Source organism: Montipora foliosa, chromosome 6 (genome assembly GCF_036669935.1).
Source record: "Montipora foliosa isolate CH-2021 chromosome 6, ASM3666993v2, whole genome shotgun sequence".
NCBI lineage: Eukaryota > Metazoa > Cnidaria > Anthozoa > Scleractinia > Acroporidae > Montipora > Montipora foliosa.
Genome location: NC_090874.1, coordinates 51,210,351 through 51,232,814, shown reverse-complemented (window position 1 = coordinate 51,232,814; position 22,464 = coordinate 51,210,351). Strand labels below are relative to the sequence as shown.

The 22,464-nt window shown below is 40.8% G+C and overlaps 1 protein-coding gene across 3 annotated transcripts in view; it reads left to right on the top strand.

Annotated features, from left to right (window-relative positions):
- LOC138007665 (centrosomal protein of 152 kDa-like) overlaps window positions 1-20,647 on the top strand; it is a 35,079-nt gene extending 14,432 nt beyond the window's left edge. The window contains exons 13-27 of one of the 3 annotated variants that reach the window (XM_068854702.1): window positions 372-415; window positions 1,159-1,254; window positions 1,805-1,940; window positions 3,393-3,539; window positions 4,464-4,682; window positions 5,432-5,653; window positions 6,813-7,020; window positions 8,149-8,297; window positions 9,128-9,439; window positions 9,954-10,235; window positions 10,759-10,961; window positions 13,238-13,547; window positions 14,895-15,070; window positions 15,907-16,097; window positions 18,573-20,647. In XM_068854702.1, the coding sequence (XP_068710803.1) occupies window positions 372-415; window positions 1,159-1,254; window positions 1,805-1,940; window positions 3,393-3,539; window positions 4,464-4,682; window positions 5,432-5,653; window positions 6,813-7,020; window positions 8,149-8,297; window positions 9,128-9,439; window positions 9,954-10,235; window positions 10,759-10,961; window positions 13,238-13,547; window positions 14,895-15,070; window positions 15,907-16,097; window positions 18,573-18,802 (2,925 nt within the window). In that variant the 3' untranslated portion in view covers window positions 18,803-20,647. Of the gene's footprint in view, window positions 1-371; window positions 416-1,158; window positions 1,255-1,804; window positions 1,941-3,392; window positions 3,540-4,463; window positions 4,683-5,431; window positions 5,654-6,812; window positions 7,021-8,148; window positions 8,298-9,127; window positions 9,440-9,953; window positions 10,236-10,758; window positions 10,962-13,237; window positions 13,548-14,894; window positions 15,071-15,906; window positions 16,098-17,617 lie in introns of all 3 variants that reach the window. The other 2 variants (XM_068854701.1, XM_068854703.1) reach the window with 2 other exon arrangements.
- The last annotated feature ends 1,817 nt before the right edge of the window (window positions 20,648-22,464 follow it).

Genomic DNA, 22,464 nt, shown 5'->3' with positions numbered 1-22,464 from the left:
CCAATGTTTAATTATTATAGTCCAATTCTCCAATTAAATTAGCGAAGTTATGCTGATTTTAATAAATTACTGTTCACACCTGAAATCGAAAGATGAATGCAAAAATGCATTTATGGAGAATGGAGATTTTAAAATGTTCATAAGAGCATGCTCAAGAACCTCCTTGGAATAGTGACCCCAAGTACTGTGAATCACCTCGGTTAGTCACACCTGAAACTTGCTAAGGCCCTCCGCGTCGCGCTTTCCACTCGTGACGAAGCCCAAGGAGCGTTTGTTCTAGCTAAAGATAAAAAAAGTTCGAGCATGACTGAACGGATAAAATTTCTCAAAGATCTTATTTCAGTTTAGTGTCTTGTTCGTGTTTATTTTAGATGGTTGCAGAATACGATGAAGACAAAAGGACAAGCATAGAGAAGTAAGCAACTGGACTGGAAAAACCATTATAAACTTGATGCACACCTTCTTTGTCGAACATGCATTTTATTATATAGGTACTGATGAAATATTAGGATTTTCCCTCTTACGAAAAACTCATATCTTCACCGCGTGCCGTGAACATATGTTCACATGTGAGGATAAGGTGTCGTCATGTGTTTCCGTAGGGTTCCAAGCCAAAAAACTAACCATGTGACAAAAAGAGACTGTCATCAGATCGAGATGAGTACGAGTGCGAGAATCCACGCGAGGGTGCACCTGCAAACAAGAAAAGAATCTTTAGGGCAGCTAATTTGGTGTCCCTTACAGAGAAAAGTCTTGATTCCTTATTGCAAGATTACACAGTCACACAATCTGAACAAACTTAGGACGCGTTCTCCTTCGGTCGGACGCAATAAACAGAACATTACATGAATTCGAATTGTATCTTCTCGTGCTGATAGTATCTCTCATGAGTGAGCACAGGGAACGAGTGAGAGAAACGTGTACTATCTCCGCGCGACCATGTAATATCCTCTATGGGTTTGGTTTCATCCGAAATGCTCATTGGGAGGCTGGCAATCGAGTTCATGTCCACCTAATTTTGTTGCACAGCCATATGCGTCATATCGATTGGCACAGCAAAAAGATGAAAATGAAGAAAAAAGACCAAGAAAGTTGAACCCAAGGTCTTTCTTATTTTATCCTTTGTGGTAAGTAATGCGTATACATTTTTTCCCCAAGATGCAGAGAAGCTTGTCTTCAACTCCATGAGGATGCAAAGAACTTGTTAAGAAATCAACTGAATCAGGAGCACGAGCGGATAGTTCGAGAATTGAGGTATGCGCCTTATCAAGAGTAATTAATACCTATATTAGGTAACTAGGAATTAGGACCTTTCAAAAGTTTTCCTCGCTTAGTAATATTGCAAACTGCAAAGCAATTTTCTTCAAGTTATCCATTTACCCATGCGCAAAGTCCATAACCGTACACATGCTTTGATTGCTCTGGCAGTCCATGTAAGGACTTATGAGCGGTAAGTACTTCATACATTATGAGCAGTCATTAAACTCTCACTTGCTCAGCTTTCCTTGTTCATTTCTTTTCCGAACCCAAGTCCTAGAATTCAAATACGAAGTTAGTACCATCCCATAGACTCGATTTCAAAAAGAAGGGCAAGTGAACTTACTCTTTTGACTTATAACTTTTTATAGGCAGTAATAATGACTGCTGTCTTCTTCTCCTCGTTCGGTTCTTAAATGTACGGGAGCTAGAAATAAGCCGAGAAGGCTGTGATCTGATACACCCAACGGGCTAAACGAAACTGTGAAAAAAAGATACGAAAAGAAACAAAGGAATTTGTATCCGTTTTGTCTTCGTCCTAATGCAGAAAAGAATTGGAAGAAAATGGTGAAGAGCTTATCAGAATCAAGGAATGTTACGTACAGCTGAGTGAGGAGAGCCGCGGTTTGGAACAGAGACTAAAGGAAGAGTTTAAGAAAGAGAAAGAAATTTTGCTAGCGGAGGTAATATCGACTGCGGGAAGCCTAAAGCCCTGCGCACACGTGGAGACAAGAGCTTAGCAGTGCTCCTCGTGAGGCCAAAAATGTCAAACTTGTTGGGTATCTTCCTGACGCCCATGTCAGGCAAAAACCGCATCCACATCTTTCCGCACGCGTAACTAACGGCTCGGCTAACTGTCTCGTGAGGCGCTTTGCTCATCCCTTTCCTTTATGTGCAATCAGTTCAACATAGGGCCTAAGTTGAACGCTATTCTTAGTTCTGAGAATATTCTTCACCTTCAAGACGTCATTTCTTCTTTCTTTCTCAGTATTGTTGAGGGTTTATTTATTTATTTATTTATTTATTCAAACAACGACTTACGTTACATTGCGTTACATTACTTACAATAGCCCACTCTCGATTCGGTCCTAAACAAAAGTCATCATCTCGAGGCTCTGGGGAATAAATATTAGGATTTGTATAAGTTTATTCCCCAGAGCCTCGAGATGGTGCCTTTTGTTTAGGACTGAATTTTAATATATCGAAATTGGTCTATTACATTACAACAACAACAACAACAACAACAGCCACTGCAGTTACACACTACTTACTCAACTAATACACCAGTACAGCATAAGAGAAGGCTTCATGCAGTAATCTTAACTTGTGCTAAAACAGTCTTCCGTGTCCAAGAAATAGCAGACTTAATCTTTAGTAAAATGCCGGGGCAGAGAAGCGAAAGCTAAGGGTGATTATATCTTTTTATTAAATTTCCGACCTCCGATATTACGTTTGTAACTTTCTGATTGGTTCACTCGATCTCGGTTATCAGCTCATATACCGTATGACCAGAAACCCGTAAGGGTTGAAACGTGTAACGGCCGCTTGTGTTCTGGGAAGCAAGCTTCTGAATATTCAATTTGCAAAGTACCATATTTGGAACCACAAGAGCGAGGGGTTTCCAAATAATTATGGTACTTAGCACTGACACATTCAACCAATCAGTTCTCACTGAATATTCGGAAGCTGTGAACGCGCGTTACACCTTTCAACCCTTATGGGTTTCTGGTATGACCTAATATGGAAACTGAAAGTTTTGCCAAGCTGAAAAAATTGTGCGAGAAGCGAAATTTTCCGGGACAAAACATCTGACACGTTTAGAATTTGATGAAATTTTCATAAAACAATTATTCCGTTCGCGTTTATTCGATATGAGACTGGTTATAGCCAACTCGGCGCTACGCTGCACGTGCCTCGTTGGCATTTACCATTCCTGCATCCAGTGCGCGCTCGTGGAACATTTGTTGAATACTGGTATTCTTTGAGCTGAAAGCTCTGTTAGGACTGAGTTGCGAACGGAGAAACAAGATTACTCCAAGCTAGGAGCTTGGCAACGGGCCAAAATGTCCCTCTCCGTCCACAATGTCATGGTTCTTTCTCGTTAAGCAAGCTTCATTGTCTGTGTTGCTTCACAGAGCGATGCAAAATTAAAGAGTGAACAGCGGTCGTCCATAGAAAAGCAACATACAGAGAACCTGACCAAAGACCATGAGCAGTGGAAGAAACTGGAGACAGCGAGGATTCAAGATGAAGTTATGAAACAAAAAGAAGAGCTTTTAAAGGTTATTCGATTATGTTAGTTGTCTCATGAATATCATTCTTGGCATTTGTAATAGTATGGCTCTCCCTTTGTGATCTCGGAAAATGTTAAAGTGGCCATTGAAGCATATGGTAAGTCATGTGTATGTGGCTAGGGAAAATGTTCTTATTTCGAGGAAAAGTATGAGATTTTCCGCAATATCTTCGCCAGGGATTGTATCCTGTGGAAATGCCTCGGAAGAAAGAAGGACTTCCTTAATTTTCTGTGACTCAAGACCATCGCTTAAAATGACGGCTGCAAAATCTTCCTGACTTGGCCAATAAACCATGCTAACACCCGTTAAGTAAAAAAACATATGTTTTTATACTCGGTGGTTTTCAAGACATAAATTTTTGGAGCCGTGAAAAGAAGTGAAAATGCAGTCTTGAAAAACCCATTTGAAGTAGGTAAGAAATTACATGTGGAGACAAACCAATATTATTTGATGATCAGAGAGCATCATTCTGAGTTCCAATCCAACTCCCGAGCCACTGGACCTTGCCGCCTGTTTGATTTTTTGAAACTCAGTACTGGCCGTTTTTATACTGGAGACGAATAATCCGTCCAGACGAATTATGCGTCTCTCGTGTTATTCCTCCAGTTTAAAGACGGGACGAACTACATTATATTTGACGCATTATCCGTCTGGACGAATAATCTTCCGTTGTTAGTCGTTCAAGATGTCATTCGAGATATTTCGTCCAGACGGATAATGCGTCTGTAGTATAAAACTAGACTCCTACGCAGCCGTTCTTTGTGTGGTCACGCAACGCTCCTCCCACAATGTGGGGAGGAGCGTTTCGTGACCACACAAAGAACGGCTGCGTAGGAGACTAGTATAAAACCGGCCAATGCCACTTTTGTCGTAGAAGTTTTACAGCTGTATTCTTCGGCTTTCTGTCATCAGGACTTTGAAGACGAGAAAACCAGATCGATAGAGGAAGCGGTTGCAAGAGCTCGCAAGGAATGGCAAGACCAACGACTGTCAGATATCGATGATCAGATTGCTGCAGCGAGAAAGGAATGGCTGAGGAAACACAATGACGAGTTAGAGAAGCGATTGTCCAACGCTATTGAGGAAGTAAGACGAATCTGGGAAGAGGAACAAACACAGAAAGCAAAAGAGGTAGCTGTTATTATTGTTTCTTCCCGTTCATGAAAAGACGATGGAAATGTAAGTGCGACTTGACCCTCAACTGACGAGCAGATTGTTCCATTTGGCCATTTATTTGTTTAAAGGAACAAAACAAATTACATGCTTGAAAAAAATCAAGCCACCAAGTTGAAGTACTAGAAAGTTGCATTTAATAATAGTGTATGAATGTAAATACTTTTCGCCAATTCTTCAGCTAAAATATAACGTGCAACCCGATTGGTCCAACCAAATTATTACAGTCCATTTGATTGGACAATTCAAACCGTGAAGTGATACGATATCATTTCACTGCAGTGAAATGACATATCACTTCACGGGTATCATTTTTAGTCACGGCTTTATCACACTGATATCCACACATAATATGTAATAAAATGAGATACAGCACGACTCGGGAATCGAACCCGGGCCACATTGGTGGAAGGCGAGTGCTCTCACCTCTACGCCATCCCTGCACTCCTACGCTAAATCCTTATTGACTAAGGACGCAAGCATTTCTCGGTCAATCCTGCCTTTTAAGAGGGCAAAGTTATTTGACCCCTTGTGCTAAGCTTGCATTATTTTCGCTTCTGATTGGGTAAACAATGATCTGGTTTCCTGTTTGCTTGAAACGATTTGGAGCTATTGGTGAAAATGGAAGGAAGGCTCCAAGATTGTGATTTATCATTCAAAGATCTTTTGTAGACCTGTTAGGTTATGCCCCTTTCTTTTTTCTTCAGGAGATAGACAAAGTTCGTGCCGAATTAGAGAAGGCACACAAAGAGTCACGTGACCATCAAATCAACCAGGCCGTGGAATTGGCTCTGTCCCATGCCCACGCGGACTGGTTGAAGAATGGTGATGAAATCAGGCAAAGAGAGATAGATCAAGCCATTGAGGTGGCTACAACCAATGCCGTGGCAGAGGCTAAGGAAGAGTGGGAGCGAGAAATCAAATCACAAGTGAGAAATGATGCGAGTAGCTGCTCATTGAGCTGCACTTAAATACCGTTAGGCAGGAGAGGGGAGATTGTTGACTCAAAGCCCAACCGCACCAGAATCGAGGGATCCGGCGAGCGGATACACAGCAATATTTCTAGTAACAAAAGCAAAGTGAAATATGCCTTTATTCAGTTGAAAATTATCAGCCTAGAACGCCATAAGGTTTAGCATACTACGCTCTGAACTAATTCCCGCTCACTGCTGATTTCCAGGGGAGAACTTTTATGAACGCCCTCATTTATTATAAAGGTAGCAGTGAATTTTAAGACATTTAGGAGTAGTTTCGATAGTAGCCCGAGCATATACACAAAAAACCCGATTGCCTCTTCGCACATTTATTAGGGAGAAATTCACGATCTCCTTTTCAACAAATGCAAGAATGCAACATTTTGACATTTCCGTCCTGACAGCAGAGAGGGAGTTTGTTTAATTGAGCTTATTTTAATGACCTCCTACGAGTCGCCTGTGGCTCATTATTTGAGCATTCGAACTACAGTCCCGGACGAAATTGTTGAAAGACTTTACAATACCTTGCCCTTCCACAATGTAGTTTTGGCGAATGGGCTTAGAAAATCACGTTAAAACAACATTGTGAGGGGAGAGTGAGCTGCGAAAGCTTCAGATCTGTATGGTCGTGTACTGTTCCAACGAATTTTGTCACAGACAGTAGCAATAGACCAATTCGGCTAACTCAATGTCGTACCCAATTCAGGTCCTTTGGGAATAAAACGTTTTGTTCCAAATATTTCCATATGAATGCTACATTATCATGCAAATACAATTCACCAAGAATCTTAACCCCGAGCTCAAGAGATTTGAATTGGGTACAACATTGCATTAGCCGAATTGGGCTATCCGAAGGTCGCAGGTTCAACTCCTGCAAAGGAAAACTCCCATTTTTCTTCAATAATTCTCATGCTTAACTTAATTTTTTTTTCAGATCCGAAGAATTTGCGTAGTATTCCTTACTCAAGTATTCCGTAGAAAACCGATAGGAACTGGAAACTGATCAATTTTGCAAAATTGTAGATAGCGTCAAACTAATACATCAGCAGTCATATTGACAGTGTAATCGGCTACTTCACCACTAAAAATTGACTTATGTATCATTTTTTTTAAGGACAACGTATTGCAGGCTGCACTCGCCCAAGAAAGACGCCGTTGGCAGAAGGAAATGGAGTTGGAAAGAAGCAAAGCTGCAGAGGCTGCAGTGGCGATTGCTGAAGTGAAATGGTTGGAGGAAGAAGAGAGAAAAGTATCTGAAGCAATCGAACAAGCCTTGCAAGTGGCAAGAGGCAGTTGGAAAGAGGAGAAAGACAAGGATATTGGTAAGTATTAAATTTTCGACCTCGGATATTGCGTTTCTAGCTGTCTGATTGGTTCACTCAGTCTTGGTTATCAGCTCATGTCCCGTATGAACTAATATGAAAAGTGAAAGCTGGAAATTCATTGGCTTTAACTTTCCAATGTCCAAGCGATCAGAATTTAATAAAACAATTATTTCATTCGTGCTTCAACTCGACGCTACACGCATCGTTCAACTTGGCTATTCACCATCTTTCATCCAATGCGAGCTCGTGGAATAATTGTTAAATAAATGGTTTTAATTGAGCAACGATTTTTGAGATTGCTCTGCTGTGTTCGATGATGGGCGCAAACTCCTCGCGCCTCATTCACGGGCATCAGAGGTGAACTAAGTTACAGGAGGGTCAGCAATTTCAACATACATACAACTTCTAATATAAAACTAAATATAACTGACGAAATGCACATATACGATGTAGGGAGCTATTGTACATATTGCATATAGATTTCTTACATTGTATTTGTAGTTGCAATTTTCATAGCAGGCGAAGAGCCACTTTAACTTGTGGAAATACTACTATTAACGTCATCATCATCATCATCATCATCATCATCGTCACTAAAATCCACTAAAATCAAATCTACGTTGTATCGGCTCTTGCTTAACACATTTAGTTTTTCAACTTGTAATTACGCCGATCAGATCAAGCCACTGATCCATCGTACACCGACAGGAAGATTGTCCACGGTTGCTTGCTTCAAAACTCCACTACTGTTAACCATTTGACTCGTAGGAGTGATCGGCACGTTAATTCTCTTCACAATTTCAGTCAAATGTCAGTCAAAAAGTTATTGACAATGAAGAATATTATCAGCTTAAGAGGTGTGATTTTGATACAACACCAAATTCTCTTGACCATGCTACAAAGAAATCGATGGTGCCAGTCAGGAGAATGAACGTTTTGATCGTGGGAATGAAAGGGTGAATTGCGACTTGGTCGCTTAGCGCCTGCTGCATCTGCTTTTTGTTATGAGTGGCTCGTTCGACTATCAGTGTCTGTTCTGATTGGCCAAGGAGATTAATGTGGTTTCTGTACATTTAAAATTGTCGTTTAAACGCTCTTCAAACTCCCTGTGTGTTTTGTGCGCAGCTGCGGCGGTGGAAATTGCGCGGCACGAGTGGAACTCCAGAAAGAAAGATGAAGTCGACCTGGCTTTGGAAACAACGAGCTCTCAACTGGTAAAGCAGTTCGAAAAACAAAGGAAAGAAGCGGTGGAAAAGGCTGTCGGCGAGGCTAGGGTTTGTATCAGTCATTAGAACCTTTTTGATTTAAGCTCTGATGGTTTACCGGGGCCCATCAGGTCACTTTTCTGGCTTATTCATGGCATTCGTTTTAGGGTCGCAGAAAATTTCAAAGTGGACACAAAAAATTCACTTGAGAAAAATGGAGAACCTTAAACAGAGTTGAATTGGGTACCTAGCTCGGAAGGCAAATAGAGGCAGTGGCCAGCGCAGGATTGGTACCCGGCGCATGCAAATTTGATACCCTCTAGTAGATTTGTTCCAGCGTTCTACGCCAATTAACAGTCAACCTAATTTCTGGCATTTTCTGTAAATTGGGATAAATCTTGCGAATGGTACATGCAGTTTACTCAGTTTGTGATTTTTCATACCAGTTTGCATTTTCCGTGACCTCGGAAAGATCTATGAAAATTAAAATGGACTAAATATAACAGAAGGGTAACGCATCCTTTGAATCTTGAAAATCCTCAACTGCTTTAGGGGGATCAGCTGGCCCCTTTCCTTTCACTTTGGCCAAACGAGTGCCAAGCTAATAAGTGACTGCAGGGATATCGAATTACGAATAAGAGATATTAGATGGGGTCATGTTTAATTTTATGTCCCTAAATTGTAAGATGTTTGTCAACGGAAAGACACACATGAATATATGACAACCAAATGGAACTCGGAAAAAAATCCAACTCCCAGATGGGCTACACCCTCCGGGACTCGGAGTTTTTCTCATTTTGATCTGGTTGTCATATATTCCTGTCTTTCATTCATAACTTGACGTATTTCTCACAGTTGATCAACGGAGAAGACGCTCTTCTTTTTGTCTTTGCTTCTAGCTGCAGTGGGAAAAACGTTTGGCAGACCAGAAACGATCAGAAACGGAATCGTTGAGGAAGCAAATCTTCCGAGAATTCGAGGAGCAGAAAAAGGTGGAAATCATGGAAACCTTAGAGGAGGCAAAGGAGGTGTGGGCAGAAGAAGCCGAGGAACAAAAGCGAGAAGAAGTAAATGAGGCGGTGGCTTATCTTGAAGCTGAGTACGCCAAGAGTTTAGACGAGTTTAAACACAAAGAGCTGAAGGAGGCGCTTGAACATGCGAGAAAACAGTGGACTGCAGAGGAACTATCGCATCGGGAGGAGATTGTTCAGGTACTTTAGATTCGAAAGGGGAGGTGATTTCAGGATTGGCTCGATTGTGTCGTGCTTTGCTGTCAGACTTTCTCATTGAATCAGTTGCGAAGGAAAAATAAGGCAAGGATAAAAATCACTTTCATCGATTAATTTGAAACGTGATAAGATTATTCAAAAATGCCATGGTTGTGTGTATGTATGGCAGCTGGTCGCACGACAGGCTTTGATATATTGCGTTATAGCACTAAAATTAGTTTGCTATTTAAATTTGTTTCAAATTCACGCAACGTAATTTCCAAGTTTTACAAATAGTGGGTTTTAGAGTGCAAGCGCTCTCCCCCTTCGTTGCTATCTGCTTGCACGCTTTTACCGCACTTAGCTCACAACTCAGCAGGTCATTGGATTAAGTTCGTCTAGTTTAACGGCAGTAAGTTGAGTGACGTCTGATTGCCTAGCTCACCTGCACAGAAATGTTCATTATTCATTTCATTACATCGTCCTGGAAGAATGAATATTTTGTTTGTAATTTCAGGCTCGGTTGTCTGCGGCGCGCGAGGACTGGCGCCGTGAAATGGCCCAGTCTTCGCAAGTTGAAATTGATCGCGCTTTGTCCACTGCTCGAGAAGCCTGGGCAGAAAACCTTAAAGATGAACTGGAGAAGCATGCCAATCAAGTAGAAAACAGTCTTAGAGAAAAATTGCAATCCAAGCATGACGAAGAGAAACGACAACTTGTGGACGATACACTCGGGGAAGCGCAGGCTAAATTTAAGGCTGAAAAGAGGAAACTAGAAGAAGAGCTTGAACGAAGAAAGGTGAAACGGCGTCACTTTTGAAAAACTGACACAATGCAACAGTTTGACTTTGCGATTATCCTAATGCATTACTGATTAGTCATTAATCCATGTTAAGAAAACAGTGGCTAAGGTGTCACTTATTGTTTACCTCTGCTTGAGTCGAAAGTACTTAGAGCGGTTTTCAATTGAGTGTCGAAAGTAATTAGATCATTGCTTTGGTTTATGATTACTTCACTCAGTGATTGGTTCAAAGTTCTCGCACCAAGTTTCCCAACCAATCAAAGGTGAAACCAAAACCAATCGTCGCTCGCACGTGCACATTTTCCTGCGCTTTGTGTCGGCTACATGTAATTCGAGTTTTTGATTGGTTTACTGGATTGTCTCCGTCCTTTTTGATTGTCCAAAGTAATTACTCTGGTTTTGGTTTTACGACACTCAATTGAAACTCGCTCTAACTGATGAGATTGTTTATTCGATCCGCATCAGCAACCCTTTTTATGCCCTCCGCTAACAAATCCACCCTATCTTCCACTATTCACAGGCTGACGAAATGTGTGCACAGTGGGAAGAGGAGAAAACCCACCTGGCGCAAGAACATCAGAATCAATTGGAGCGCATGCGCAGTGAACATAACTCCAAACTGAAAGAACAACGATCACAGATAGAGCGAGACCTAAGTACGAGAATGAACAGTGAGTTGCTGAAGGCAAGAAGCGGCTGGAACAAGGAACAGCAATTGGCGAGGTGGGAATTGCAACTGAGATAACTTTAATACTGATCGCATATGAATATTTATTATTATGAATATGCGCGGCCAAATGACAAACTGGCCTCTGTAAAACGGGCCTTTTTGCGGGCCAAACGGGAAATGTGTGGGCTGAAAATACATTTGCCGTCCTGATACTGATTGGCTGCAGAGATGTCAAACAACTTCGCTTGGCCAATGAGATTGTCCTATTCCTTCTACATTTGGTCTACAACCCGCACTTCAAATATATACATTCCTTTCATTCTCACAACCTTTGCTTGTATACACTGAGGGACATTTCCATAGGTCACTTCGGAAAATACCATAATACTCTTTGTTTGTCCCCCCAAATTTTGAATAAGCATTTTTGTTTTCTCTTGGGACCATTGTAAGTCCCAAGAGAAACTGTAAACAATGCTTATGCAAAATTTGGGGGGACAAACAAAGAGTATTATGGTATTTCCAAAGTGGCCTATACCATAGTTTCATGCTACATCTCTGTTAAACAATTTTTTCATGTTACATCATTTGCACCCTCGCTCCGCTCGGGCGCAAATGATGCTACTCAGGCCACAAATAAACTATATGCCCTCCAAAAGTCATCTGATTGTCCTATTAAAAAATGGATCATGAGATAATGCATTTCTGGTATTTTGATTGGCTTAACCATCATGATATATGAGCTATTATACCATGCTCTACAAATATTAGTAACTTCACACATCCGTTTTCTTGTATATACAAATAAAGAAGGGTAGAGTTATCCATAATTTTTGAGCTTTTGTAATAAAACAATTATTCCACTCCCGCTTGTTGGATATGAGATGATTATAGCCAAATCGGCGCTACGCTCCTCATTGGTTATCTATCATCTCATATCCAACGCGCGCTTGTGGGATAATTGTTAAATATATATTGTCGTATATATATATATATATATATAACTGAATAAATGTTTTGAAAGAAAAAAAATCCCGCTCAGGGCAAATTTTCTTTCAAAACATTTATTCAGTTAAAAATATGATTATTTGGGGTGTGCATTGTCAGGGTTCCTCTCCTACACTTTCTCTAAAATTAAAATTAGCCTGTATCCTTCTAGGATCCTTCCTTGTCATCCGCTAAGTTGACTACGGTCGTGCATCATTAACTTGATCCTTAGTTGGGTTTCAAGTGAAGTTATAGGCTCCCCTACCTTGTCACCTTGAAAGAAAATTTCCCGGGAGGCCCACGCCTTAACCACGTAAATCACCTCTTCGATGGCTGTGTTGCCAGCATGGTTGTCCTGGTGGTGTAGTGGTGATCACACCCGACTAGTAATGGGGGGACGTGGGTTCAAATCCCGCTCAGGGCAAATTTTCTTTCAAAACATTTATTCAGTTAAAAATATGATTATTTGGGGTGTGCATTGTCAGGGTTCCTCTCCTACACTTTCTCTCTCTCTCTCTCTCTCTCTCTCTCTCTCTCTCTCTCTCTCTATATATATATATATATATATATATATATATATATATATATATATATATTGAAATGTGTAAAATCATTGAAGCGCTAGAAATCCGCAAGCATGAGAACCTCATGAATGGTTGCAATGGACGAGCTCTAAATCTAGATTAACACCATCAAATTAATGAGCCTTGACTTTCCACCATTGTTCTAAGTTTTTTACATAAAGCAATCTTGTACTCATAATCTTCATTCACTGACGAAGCTCTAAACGGCGAAACGTTTGAAGTATAAAACCGATTAGAAACACATATGCCTCAAGAAGTTATTTCCTTATTACATATATATATATATATATATATAAAACCGATTTATATAAAACCGATATATATATATATATATATATATATATATATATGTACAATCTGCATGAATCATAGTGACTAACTCTATCCCAAGGACAGGTTACTAAGATCCACTAATTGTGATGGCAATGGCACCTGGAGATTAACAGAAACTTTCTATTAAATAGAAAGAGCCAACATTGGAGTGTAAATTTAAGAAATCTTGCTTGTAAATGATCATCAGGTTGTCCACTTGACTCGGTCAGAAAGAATAGCGCCATTTCCAATTTTGTTTCTCAAAAAATGAAAAGAACAACCAATTACCTTATCATGACAAGTTCACCCCTAGGCTCGCAATGAAAAAAAAAAAAGAAACTAAACCTGAATTCAGAGAAGGCCTGTTGCATGCAACCCCACCCAGACAACCCTCTCCTTATGGGCAAATATGATTGAGCCGTTAATGGTCATGCGTGTGGTTTTTTCAGAGTTCAGCTGGAAAACCAGTATGAACAGAAAACGAGGCAAGCGCTAGAAAAGGCCAGAGTTCAATGGGAAGAACACCAACGGCAAGAAACCAACAGACAATGCGAAGACGCAATGAAAAGAGAACAGGAATTGTGGACGAACGAGAAACGAGAAAATCGGTCTGCGCTTGAAAAAGTGACTCGTGAGCTTACAGCAGTCAAGAAGGAATATGGATCTATCATAGAGAAGCTTAAGAGAGAACTGGGGGAAGAAAAAAGGAAATCGCAGGATCGATGCCAGCGAAAACATTCCAAGACCGATACAGCCCAAGTAAATGAACTTCATGTTTTAATTAACTGAGTTGTGCATTACCCCGTCACACAACCATTTCCTCCGTGCCTTGCGTGACGACCTTAATATGTACGTGACTTGTTCTGACAGTTGTCTTCTGCCATGGATAGCATTTTTACTGTAAAATTAAGAGGCGTGGTCGTAAGGAAGGGCTATTTTTTAAACTACTTTCACTCCCTTACGGCGTTGATACGATCAGGGTGTCAAGTTCCTATTTTTCGTGGTCATGCCTACTTCTTCTTTCCCCTCCCCCCTCTCCTTTTTTTGGTTCATGCTGTACAAAGATCTTCATGCCAGTTAACAAAGAGATTTCAGGTATAGCCTTAATCTTAGTAGACCCGGTAACACATTTCATTTTTTTGGGAAAAATGTACTAAGGGGCATGGTCCCTGTGAGAGAGAGAATTTCTTTTTAATTTGCGAGATTTTTATTATTCAAGCTGATTTCAAGAAAACGTAACTGGTGCTGAGTTCTTGGAAACCTCAAATATAGTGTTGGGGACCTGTTGCATTTGAAGCTGTTGAATTTTAACAATGCTGTACCTGTCGGGTGTTATGAAGGTGAATGTTAAGTCATGGAAAGATAACTGACAGTTGAATCTTAAATTTCAGTTTGAAATTAAATATGGAACACAATATTTGTCAAACTGTTTTGCATAACATTTTTTATCATAAGTTTCAAGGATGAAACGGAAGGTAGTGAAGATCGTAGGGTGGTTGTGTGGGAGGCGATATGCTGTGAAATCTCCTATTTTTCTCCTATTTTTTCACGTTTTTTTCCAATTTTTTCCCTATTGTTCGATTTCCTATCTTCTTGAGCTGATGTGCTGCTTGACACCCTGCACGTTTCTGTGGTAATTTTATGGCTGATTTACGCCTAAGTATAAGTAACATGCGCGGGCGCATTGCGTTGTTGTTGTTGTTTAGTGTCTGTTGTGATAGCCAAAGGTTCTAATTATAAAAAACGTTATTGTTTGTGAGATGAAAGGAAGGGGACACTTGTGAAATCATACACAACGTGCATCTCGTTATCCTGCATTTCTGGACATATCGCACCTTCAGGGGAGAGGGTGAGTATTCCCCAAGCCGATGCAGGTAATCTACCCTCTCATTTACTTTCATTGACAATATAGACTGTGTGCTTCGTGCGTGTTGCTTGTGAGATGAAACAGAAAGGGGTCACATTGTGAAGTCAAACATAACGTGCCTCTCGTTATCCTCGTTATCATGCATTTCTGGACACCTCGCACATGTGGGGGAGGGAGTGAATATTCCTCAAGCAGTTGCAGGTAACCCACCCTCTCATTCTTTTGCATTGTGTTTATAGACTGCGTCTCAAGTGGACAGTGGTAGCGACTTAAGTTTCAGCAGTGTCGACAACGTTCCCGTTACGCGTGGACTTGAGGAGCTTCGTGGCCATTACCTGGACACCATCGCTAGGATAAGAAGTGATGTATTGGATCATGTTAACCAGACAAAGGCTTCTGCAGCAAAAAAGATCAGGTATAGATTACATGTTTATAGTTTCTACGCACGAGAGAATTATTTTTGCTGAATATCTTTGCATCTTCCATGTCACGGTATGTTCCAGTGTCTGTCTAGTTTATTTTTTTGATTTGCGTTTCAGAACTCTATTCTATAGAAAACTCTGTATACCCCATTAAATTGACCATTTTCAAATTGCTCCAATCTCCCTCCCAAAGCTTTTTTTATTGAAACAGGATCCGCTTGGTCAGAAGCCGTTTCATGCCATTTCTAAATTCATCCAACTGAGCCTTACAATGACTTAAAATAGCTGACGCTTTAAAATTTGGCCGATCCGCAACGTGCAGTTGACCTCTTCCATATCTGCCCATAAGTTTTATTTCAAGTGTGAACGACAATTTTCAAGGGAGACTCGCTTAAGTGTCTTAGACAGCCTCCACAAACGTTTCGAAATATGGTAATGGCCTATTTACACACAGAAAAGTCGTAGTTGTGGCATTTCAAAGACCCCATAAATTAAAGAAACCCCTGCAGAAAATTCTACCTCCTCACATGAGTGACCAGTATGAGAATTCTTCTAACAATTTCAATGAAATGCCAGTCACACTGGTATTGAGAGTGAAGATTGTTATCAGCTAAGAGGTGTGATCTTGGTATAACACTAAATTCTCATGACTAACTAACTAAGAAATATATGGCACTAGTTAGGAGACTTACGGTTTCGATCTTGGGAATAAAAAGGGTTAAGTGCATGCCCTTACTGTCTGTCTGTCTTTCTCTTTGTTTGACTTTTTTTTATTCGATTTCCAGCTTTTCTACTGTATATCTGTTGCAAATTCCGTCTATCCCATTAGGTCTGAAGTGTTGAAAGAGCGACACTCTACAGCCAAGAAGCTTCGTAAGTACTATCTACAGTGTCTCAAGCAACTTCTTGAGGAAGATCGCGTCGCGCTCGAAGGCAACACTTCCCCATCCAGCAATGAAGACAAATTGAACAGGATGGCTGAAGCTTTGAGGGCATTCAGTCCCGAGAGGGACTCTTCTGGTGAGTTTGTACCTTGATACTTCATGTATCCCTTATTGACTATTACTGTATAATATTCATTAATAAAAGCTGGATCATTGGATAGAGCGGTTTTCAATTGAGTGTCGAAAGTAATTAGCGAATTGCTTTGGTTTAGGATTACTTCACTCAGTGATTGGTTCAAAGTTCTCGCGCCACTTTTTCAACCAGTCAGAAGTGAAACCAAAACCAATCGTGGCTCGCGTGTGCACATTTTCCTGCGCTTTGTGTCGGCTGCGTGTCCTTTTTGATTGGCCAAAGCAATTACTTTGGTTTTGGTTTTACGACACTAACTTGAAAACCGCTCTAATGCAATTCAAGAGTTTTCATTGGCTTAGCCATGATTATGGTATATCAGCAATTATTAAATTCTCATCCTCGGATAATGCATTTCGCGTGATCGGATTGGTTCACTCAATCTCGGTTATCAGCGCATATACCTTAGTTTGACCTTATATGGTAAATGATTGCGATAAGCGTTACTAAACTAAAACTTTTTTCGCCGGAAAGCGAAATTTCTCTTTGAATAAAGCCAAAAAAGAAAAAAAAACCTTTTTTGCGGAAAGTTTGGATCAATTCCGACGTTTAGAAGTACGCGAAAAGGCAAGAAATGTTTTTGTGATGAGCGTACGTCTGTCCGACTACAAGGTATTACATGATTTCGCTCGGATTTTCTCGCTTTTTTCGCTCGTATTTCGTACTTCCAAATTTTTGGAGTTTAAGGAATTTAATAAAACAATTATTCCATTCGCGCTTGTTGGATATGAGACTGGTTATAGCCAACTCGGCGCTACGCGCCTCGTTGGCTATTTACCATCTCATATCCAACGCGCGCTCATGGAATAATTGTTAAATATACCATGCTCTGGAAAATGGTAAGCGCGGGCGTCATTTTTGGGGCATTTTTATTTTCATTTACGTTTTGGGGGCGTTTTTTTAATAAAACAATTATTCCACTTGCGCTTGTTGGATATGAGGTGATTATAGCCAACTCGGCGCTAAGCGCCTCGTGGGCTATGTATTATCTCATATCCAACGCGCGCTCGCGGAATAATTCTTAAATACACAATAATACGCGATACATAAAGTACTTAACGGTGGTCAGCTTGATTTGTCAGCTTGTGGACTGTTTTAATGAGAAGACCGTTTCCAGGTCGACCACATATGCTGAATAACTTCTCACAGAGCTGTGTGAGTTATGTTTCTACGGTTTTTTGTCGTTATCCGAGAAGACTTGGTCTTACCACCTGCAAGTGAAATAACAAAGGAAACATTTCTCCGTAGTTATAGTTATGGGTATAGTAGCCGGCTGGGGTTCGTACCCGCTCCATCCTTCAGGAAAGTCTATTACAGGCTCTCGACTGAGCCAACTGGTAATTGTTACGTACTGATTACCTTAAGCGTTGAAGTGACGCCCAACTGAGGTCTTTGCGTGACATGTGTGACACAAAGACATGATAAAATACACACTGCGTAGCGCTAAGGAAGTGTTTTGTCCTTAGGACAGTCTTCTCACCAACTGGATGCCGTTAATAGCTTAAATTCACCTCGTTCCGGCATCTTAAAAGTGCTGCAAACTTCTAGCGAATCCGACATCCGGGAGATTGCATCACCATCGACAGTAAGGACTGCGGGGAGACCTCGTGACAGTGGTCCTGATGGAGCCAGCGATACAGGGCCAATCACGGCCAAAGAGAGAGAATTTAGCCCTATGATAGATCAGAGGTTAACTACAGCGACAGCGGGTGGCTTTGGCTATGGTCAGCAAAACCAGGACCACTTTATCCCGGAAAAGGACTTGGGAGGTGTGATCTCTGAAAAGACGGAATGTATTTCGTCCAGAGACGTGTCGGTGGAAACAAAGGCTTATAACATGTCGAATCCTGAACTCAAGCATTCTGTAGTCCGAAGCAATACCCGGAACGAACATGAACGTGTTTCCGTAATGTTAGATGATAAAGAAAGATGTGACGCCGCACCTTTTCAACCTGAAATTGCTCGGAGCCAAAAGCCGCTTCGGCTTCCGTCATACAAGAGGAGTGCACCTTCGCCGGCTTTTTCCGTCAAGTCGTATGAATCTGATCAGTACAATGAGCTTCCTACTGTTATACATGTATCGCAGAAAGAGTCTACCTCCTCCAAAGTCGGTTACAAGGGCATTGCTGCTCAACCAACAGAAGATGTAGCAACTCTTGCTCCTATGTCTGACATGCGCACTCGATTATCTTTAGAAAATAGGGTAACACAACCTGTAACACACAGCAAAAGGCATAACAGCTCCCCTGGGGTACCCTCAAAGTCGCACGTGGATGTCAAGCTGAAACGGGGCATAAAATCTTGATGCTCTGTGTTGTAGCCTTTCCTAGAACTGTCGTCGTCTAAGTAAAGAGAAAGTTAAGCTTAGCCAGTGCGAAAATCTGCGCAATTCAACCCTTCGTTTCCATTTTTAATCATCAGCCATCCCTTCAGACCCTCCACCACCAATTACTGTGCGGAACAACGTGGGGGGAACCTTGGCTTCCTTGCGCAAGTCTTTGTACCACGGTTCAAATTTGAAGGAAATAGTTAACTGGTGTCACTTTTTGGAAAGGAAACGAGAACAAAGTGTTGAATGCCGGGAGTTCTTAGCTTCGATGTACAAAATAGATGCGGCGACAAAAGTGAAAAAGACAGTAGTTACATTCTAATACCGTGTTTGGCGTGAAATGTGTTCGTTTAAAGCCTGTTTGAAAACATGATTTCTCCCAGGAGCCCAAATTTCTCGCCATAATTAGCATTTATTTGCAAGTAGAATGCGAGGATTAACTTCCTCTGTTAATTGGCTGCTTGCTTTTCTGGTAAAGAGAGTCAAATGTTTTAGCAAGTGTGTTGGATACTTAGAATCAAAACCTTAACTTTCAACCATGTGAGCGAAAATCTCCTGAGAAACAGGTATCACCAACTTCAATACTTCCTCTCCATCATGTTGGTGGACTATGAACAAAAGAAGCTAATGAGAGATTTCTTGTTTTTGGCCCCGACATGGCGGCTGCGGTCTCTCGTGAAAGGAAAGGATAGGTCATTTTACAGCTGCTTTCTTTTTTCAGTATCCTGTCCAATGAATCGCAAGCAGGCTGTAGGTGACCTTGTAATGCTTTAGACCTGACGCCCTCTGTTTTGTAGGGAATGCTGTTTTAATGCTGCGTACTTTGAATTGACAAGAGAAAAGAACTGAGGTCTTTTTCATTAAAAGGCCAGGGGGTTGCCCACACAACTGTAGACTGGTGGATTATCCAGAATCAGGAGCCCATGACTGGGAGCCTCCAAATGCATTATGTCCTTGCGTCAACCTTTGCGCGTATCTTTCAATATTTAGAACTAATCCTTCAGTAGGAAACTCACATTTACAACAATTTACATCAATTTGCACAATTTGCATACATTGTTTTTGCTATTTTTGTCTTTGTTCCACATTAACTTTATTCTGATTGGCCATTCTAAATGGTGTGTGCAGAGCCGAAGAACTCGTGGCGTTCTAAAAACAGAAAGATACGAGCAAAGGTTGACTCATAGGGCTTGTATAGGAGAGGCAAGCTCCTACTCATGGGCTCCTTCCAGAATCATTTTCAATTTCTTAGCACATAGGGGCAAAATTACTGAATGCTGAGGGCTTTTTTTTTCTTAATCACGAGAATACTTTTGTTAATCAAGAGGTCATTATTACTTGAGTCTGATTGGTTAACAGTTGCTTATCCAGAGCAAGCGAAATTACAAGAGAACTGACTCTGATTAAACTGCGTTTTGTCCACATATCACAAAATACATTTTAAGCGCTATTTCTGTGGAAAGCAATGATTTAACTTGATCCGAATGAAAACGTGTTGATTAAGTTGATTGTCATTTGTCGCGGCATAGACCAATTCGGCTAACTCAATGTTGTACCCAATTCAGGTCCTTTGGGAATAAAACGTTTTGTTCCAAATATTTCCACGTGAATGCTACATGCAAGTGCAATACACAAAGAATCTTAACCCCCAGAGATTTGGATTGGGTACAACATTGCGTTAGCCGAATTGGCCGTCTATTGAACGGGCTTCCCTCAATAATTTTGCCCTTAATGTGATATTATACTTGTAATCGCAATGTGCCCTCGTGTTAGTCCCGATTTTGTGATGGAGCAGCTCTCGTAACGTATAACGTGATTGGTTCGCTACCCTAGCGCAAAACAAAAGACTAAACAATGACTTAGACTTAAAAGCAATAGAAGCTGCTTACAATACCAAACAATAGCAGGTTACGAGAGCTGCTACACTACGATTTTGTGAAAACTTTGAAAATAATCCTTGAATACCCTCGGGCCCTTGCGATTGCATATACAAAACAAACATGTGTGTATGCTCGCCAAGGTCACCTTATTCCAAAATGTGTTTCCGGTAAATGAGAGCATTTGTTATTTCTTCAATAATGTGTGATGAATTTACATGTGTTAATTGCGAAAAGACAAGGCAACAAGTACTGCACATTGCAATAAATCTCAGAAACTATATCTTGTTGGCACTTCAAACAACAGGAAAAAAAAATCCGTTTGTTGAACGATTCGTGAACACGCATGAAACAAGCAAACAGTTCAACCTTATCATCATCAGATGTTCGTCCTGAAGTCTCTTGCGCTTGCATAGTTGATATTTATAGTTTCTTTGTCCTCTTGCTCAATGTGTTTCTGATTCATTGGTTTTGCTCAATTGCTTTCTTTGTCTGAAAGTGTTTCATCCACCCACGCCCGGGTTGCTCAAAGCATGGATAGCGCTTGCCAGCGTTAAATGCTATGGAAACCTATCGGTTTTGATACCTCCTATATCCAACGGTTCAAACCAAGCTTCGAGCAACCGGCCCCAGAAGTTGTCTTCCTGGCAAACTCTGAAATTTGAAATGTCTTGTTGGGGCGGATTAATACACCTTTTTCCAAAATGACCGTCATTTAAATATTCTCAAAATTCAAAAGAATATTTTGCCTTGAACGAGGCATCAAGGTCTGATTTGAATGAAAACAAAAGAATATCTGAATGCAGCCACGTTGGAAAAAGGTGTATGAACGTCGCACAATGATTAATCAAGTTTGCCCAGATTAGCCTTACTCCGGACTTGTCAAAAGACTGAAAAAGAAAAACTCAGTATGTCTGTGTGTTTCATCTCTTTCATTCTCAAGGGTAGTCTTTTCATGAAACTTGTGTTTTAAATTGGTAACCATACGCAGAAGCACAACCCTTCGCAAGTGAAATTAAAACAAGTTTTTTTCCCGGTGAAACGATGAGTTTTCGTGAGTGGTGAAAAGTCCTCATTCATAATGGCGGCCAGATAAAATATTCTTTTGTTTTAATGCTAATAAACCTTTCTAACCTCGCTACGACGAGCAAATTTCAAAAGAATATTTGTTTCAAAATGAGGGCAGTAGGTCTAATTAACATAAAGACAAAGAATAGAAAAGTGGTCGCCATTTTTGAAAGTGGTCTACAACGGTCTTTTCTGCACCATCTTTTGCGTGATCCCACAGATGGAAGAGGTTTTTACGTTACGTCATCGACGTATGTTGGTGGATGAAAACATTAGCCCCCTTTGTTCGCCCACCAGCAATTGTACATTGCAGTATTGTTATCTGTGTCTCTAGAGATTGGATGCAAACCACCCATTAAAACGTGACTTCAATGGAGAGAATGAAACAGATGCGTCATGATGCGCTACTTTCAGTCCGAAGAGGAGAACAATTACATTGAAACCGGTTGTTCGTTTGCGCGCCACTTGGCAATATTGTCAGGCGATGTCATGCAGTTTTTGATTGGCACTTTGCTCCGAGCAAGTTGAAGGTTCAGATTTCGCAACTTAATACTTACTGTTTAAGTCCAATGGTATACCTCAAACTGTAATTAAACTGTGAACCTTCTCCATTGATAACTTTCGTTCTTTGGAAGGCCCTTGAAATGGATTTGAAATCATTAATTTTTTCGAAGAAAATTTACGTGCGGAATCCAGAATAGACAGTATATGGTGGTTTGCAAACCAATCTCTAGAGACACAGATAACAGCGCTGCAATGTACAATTGTTGGAGCTAATGACACCAACATGGCATCGATGACGTAACGTGAAAACAACCCATTGGCGAACGGAGATGTTGTATTTATATGAAATGATCTTTCACGGTGTTCAGCGGAAAACCAGTTGCGCTTACTGCTAAGGAACTGTGGTCTTGAATTGATATTTCAACCACCTTACAGTCCTGAATTTAATTCTAGTGAGTTTTGTTTTAGGTCGATGAAAGCATATTTTGAGACAACACGAACACGTTTTCAATTGACTTGCGATAATTCAAGGTTT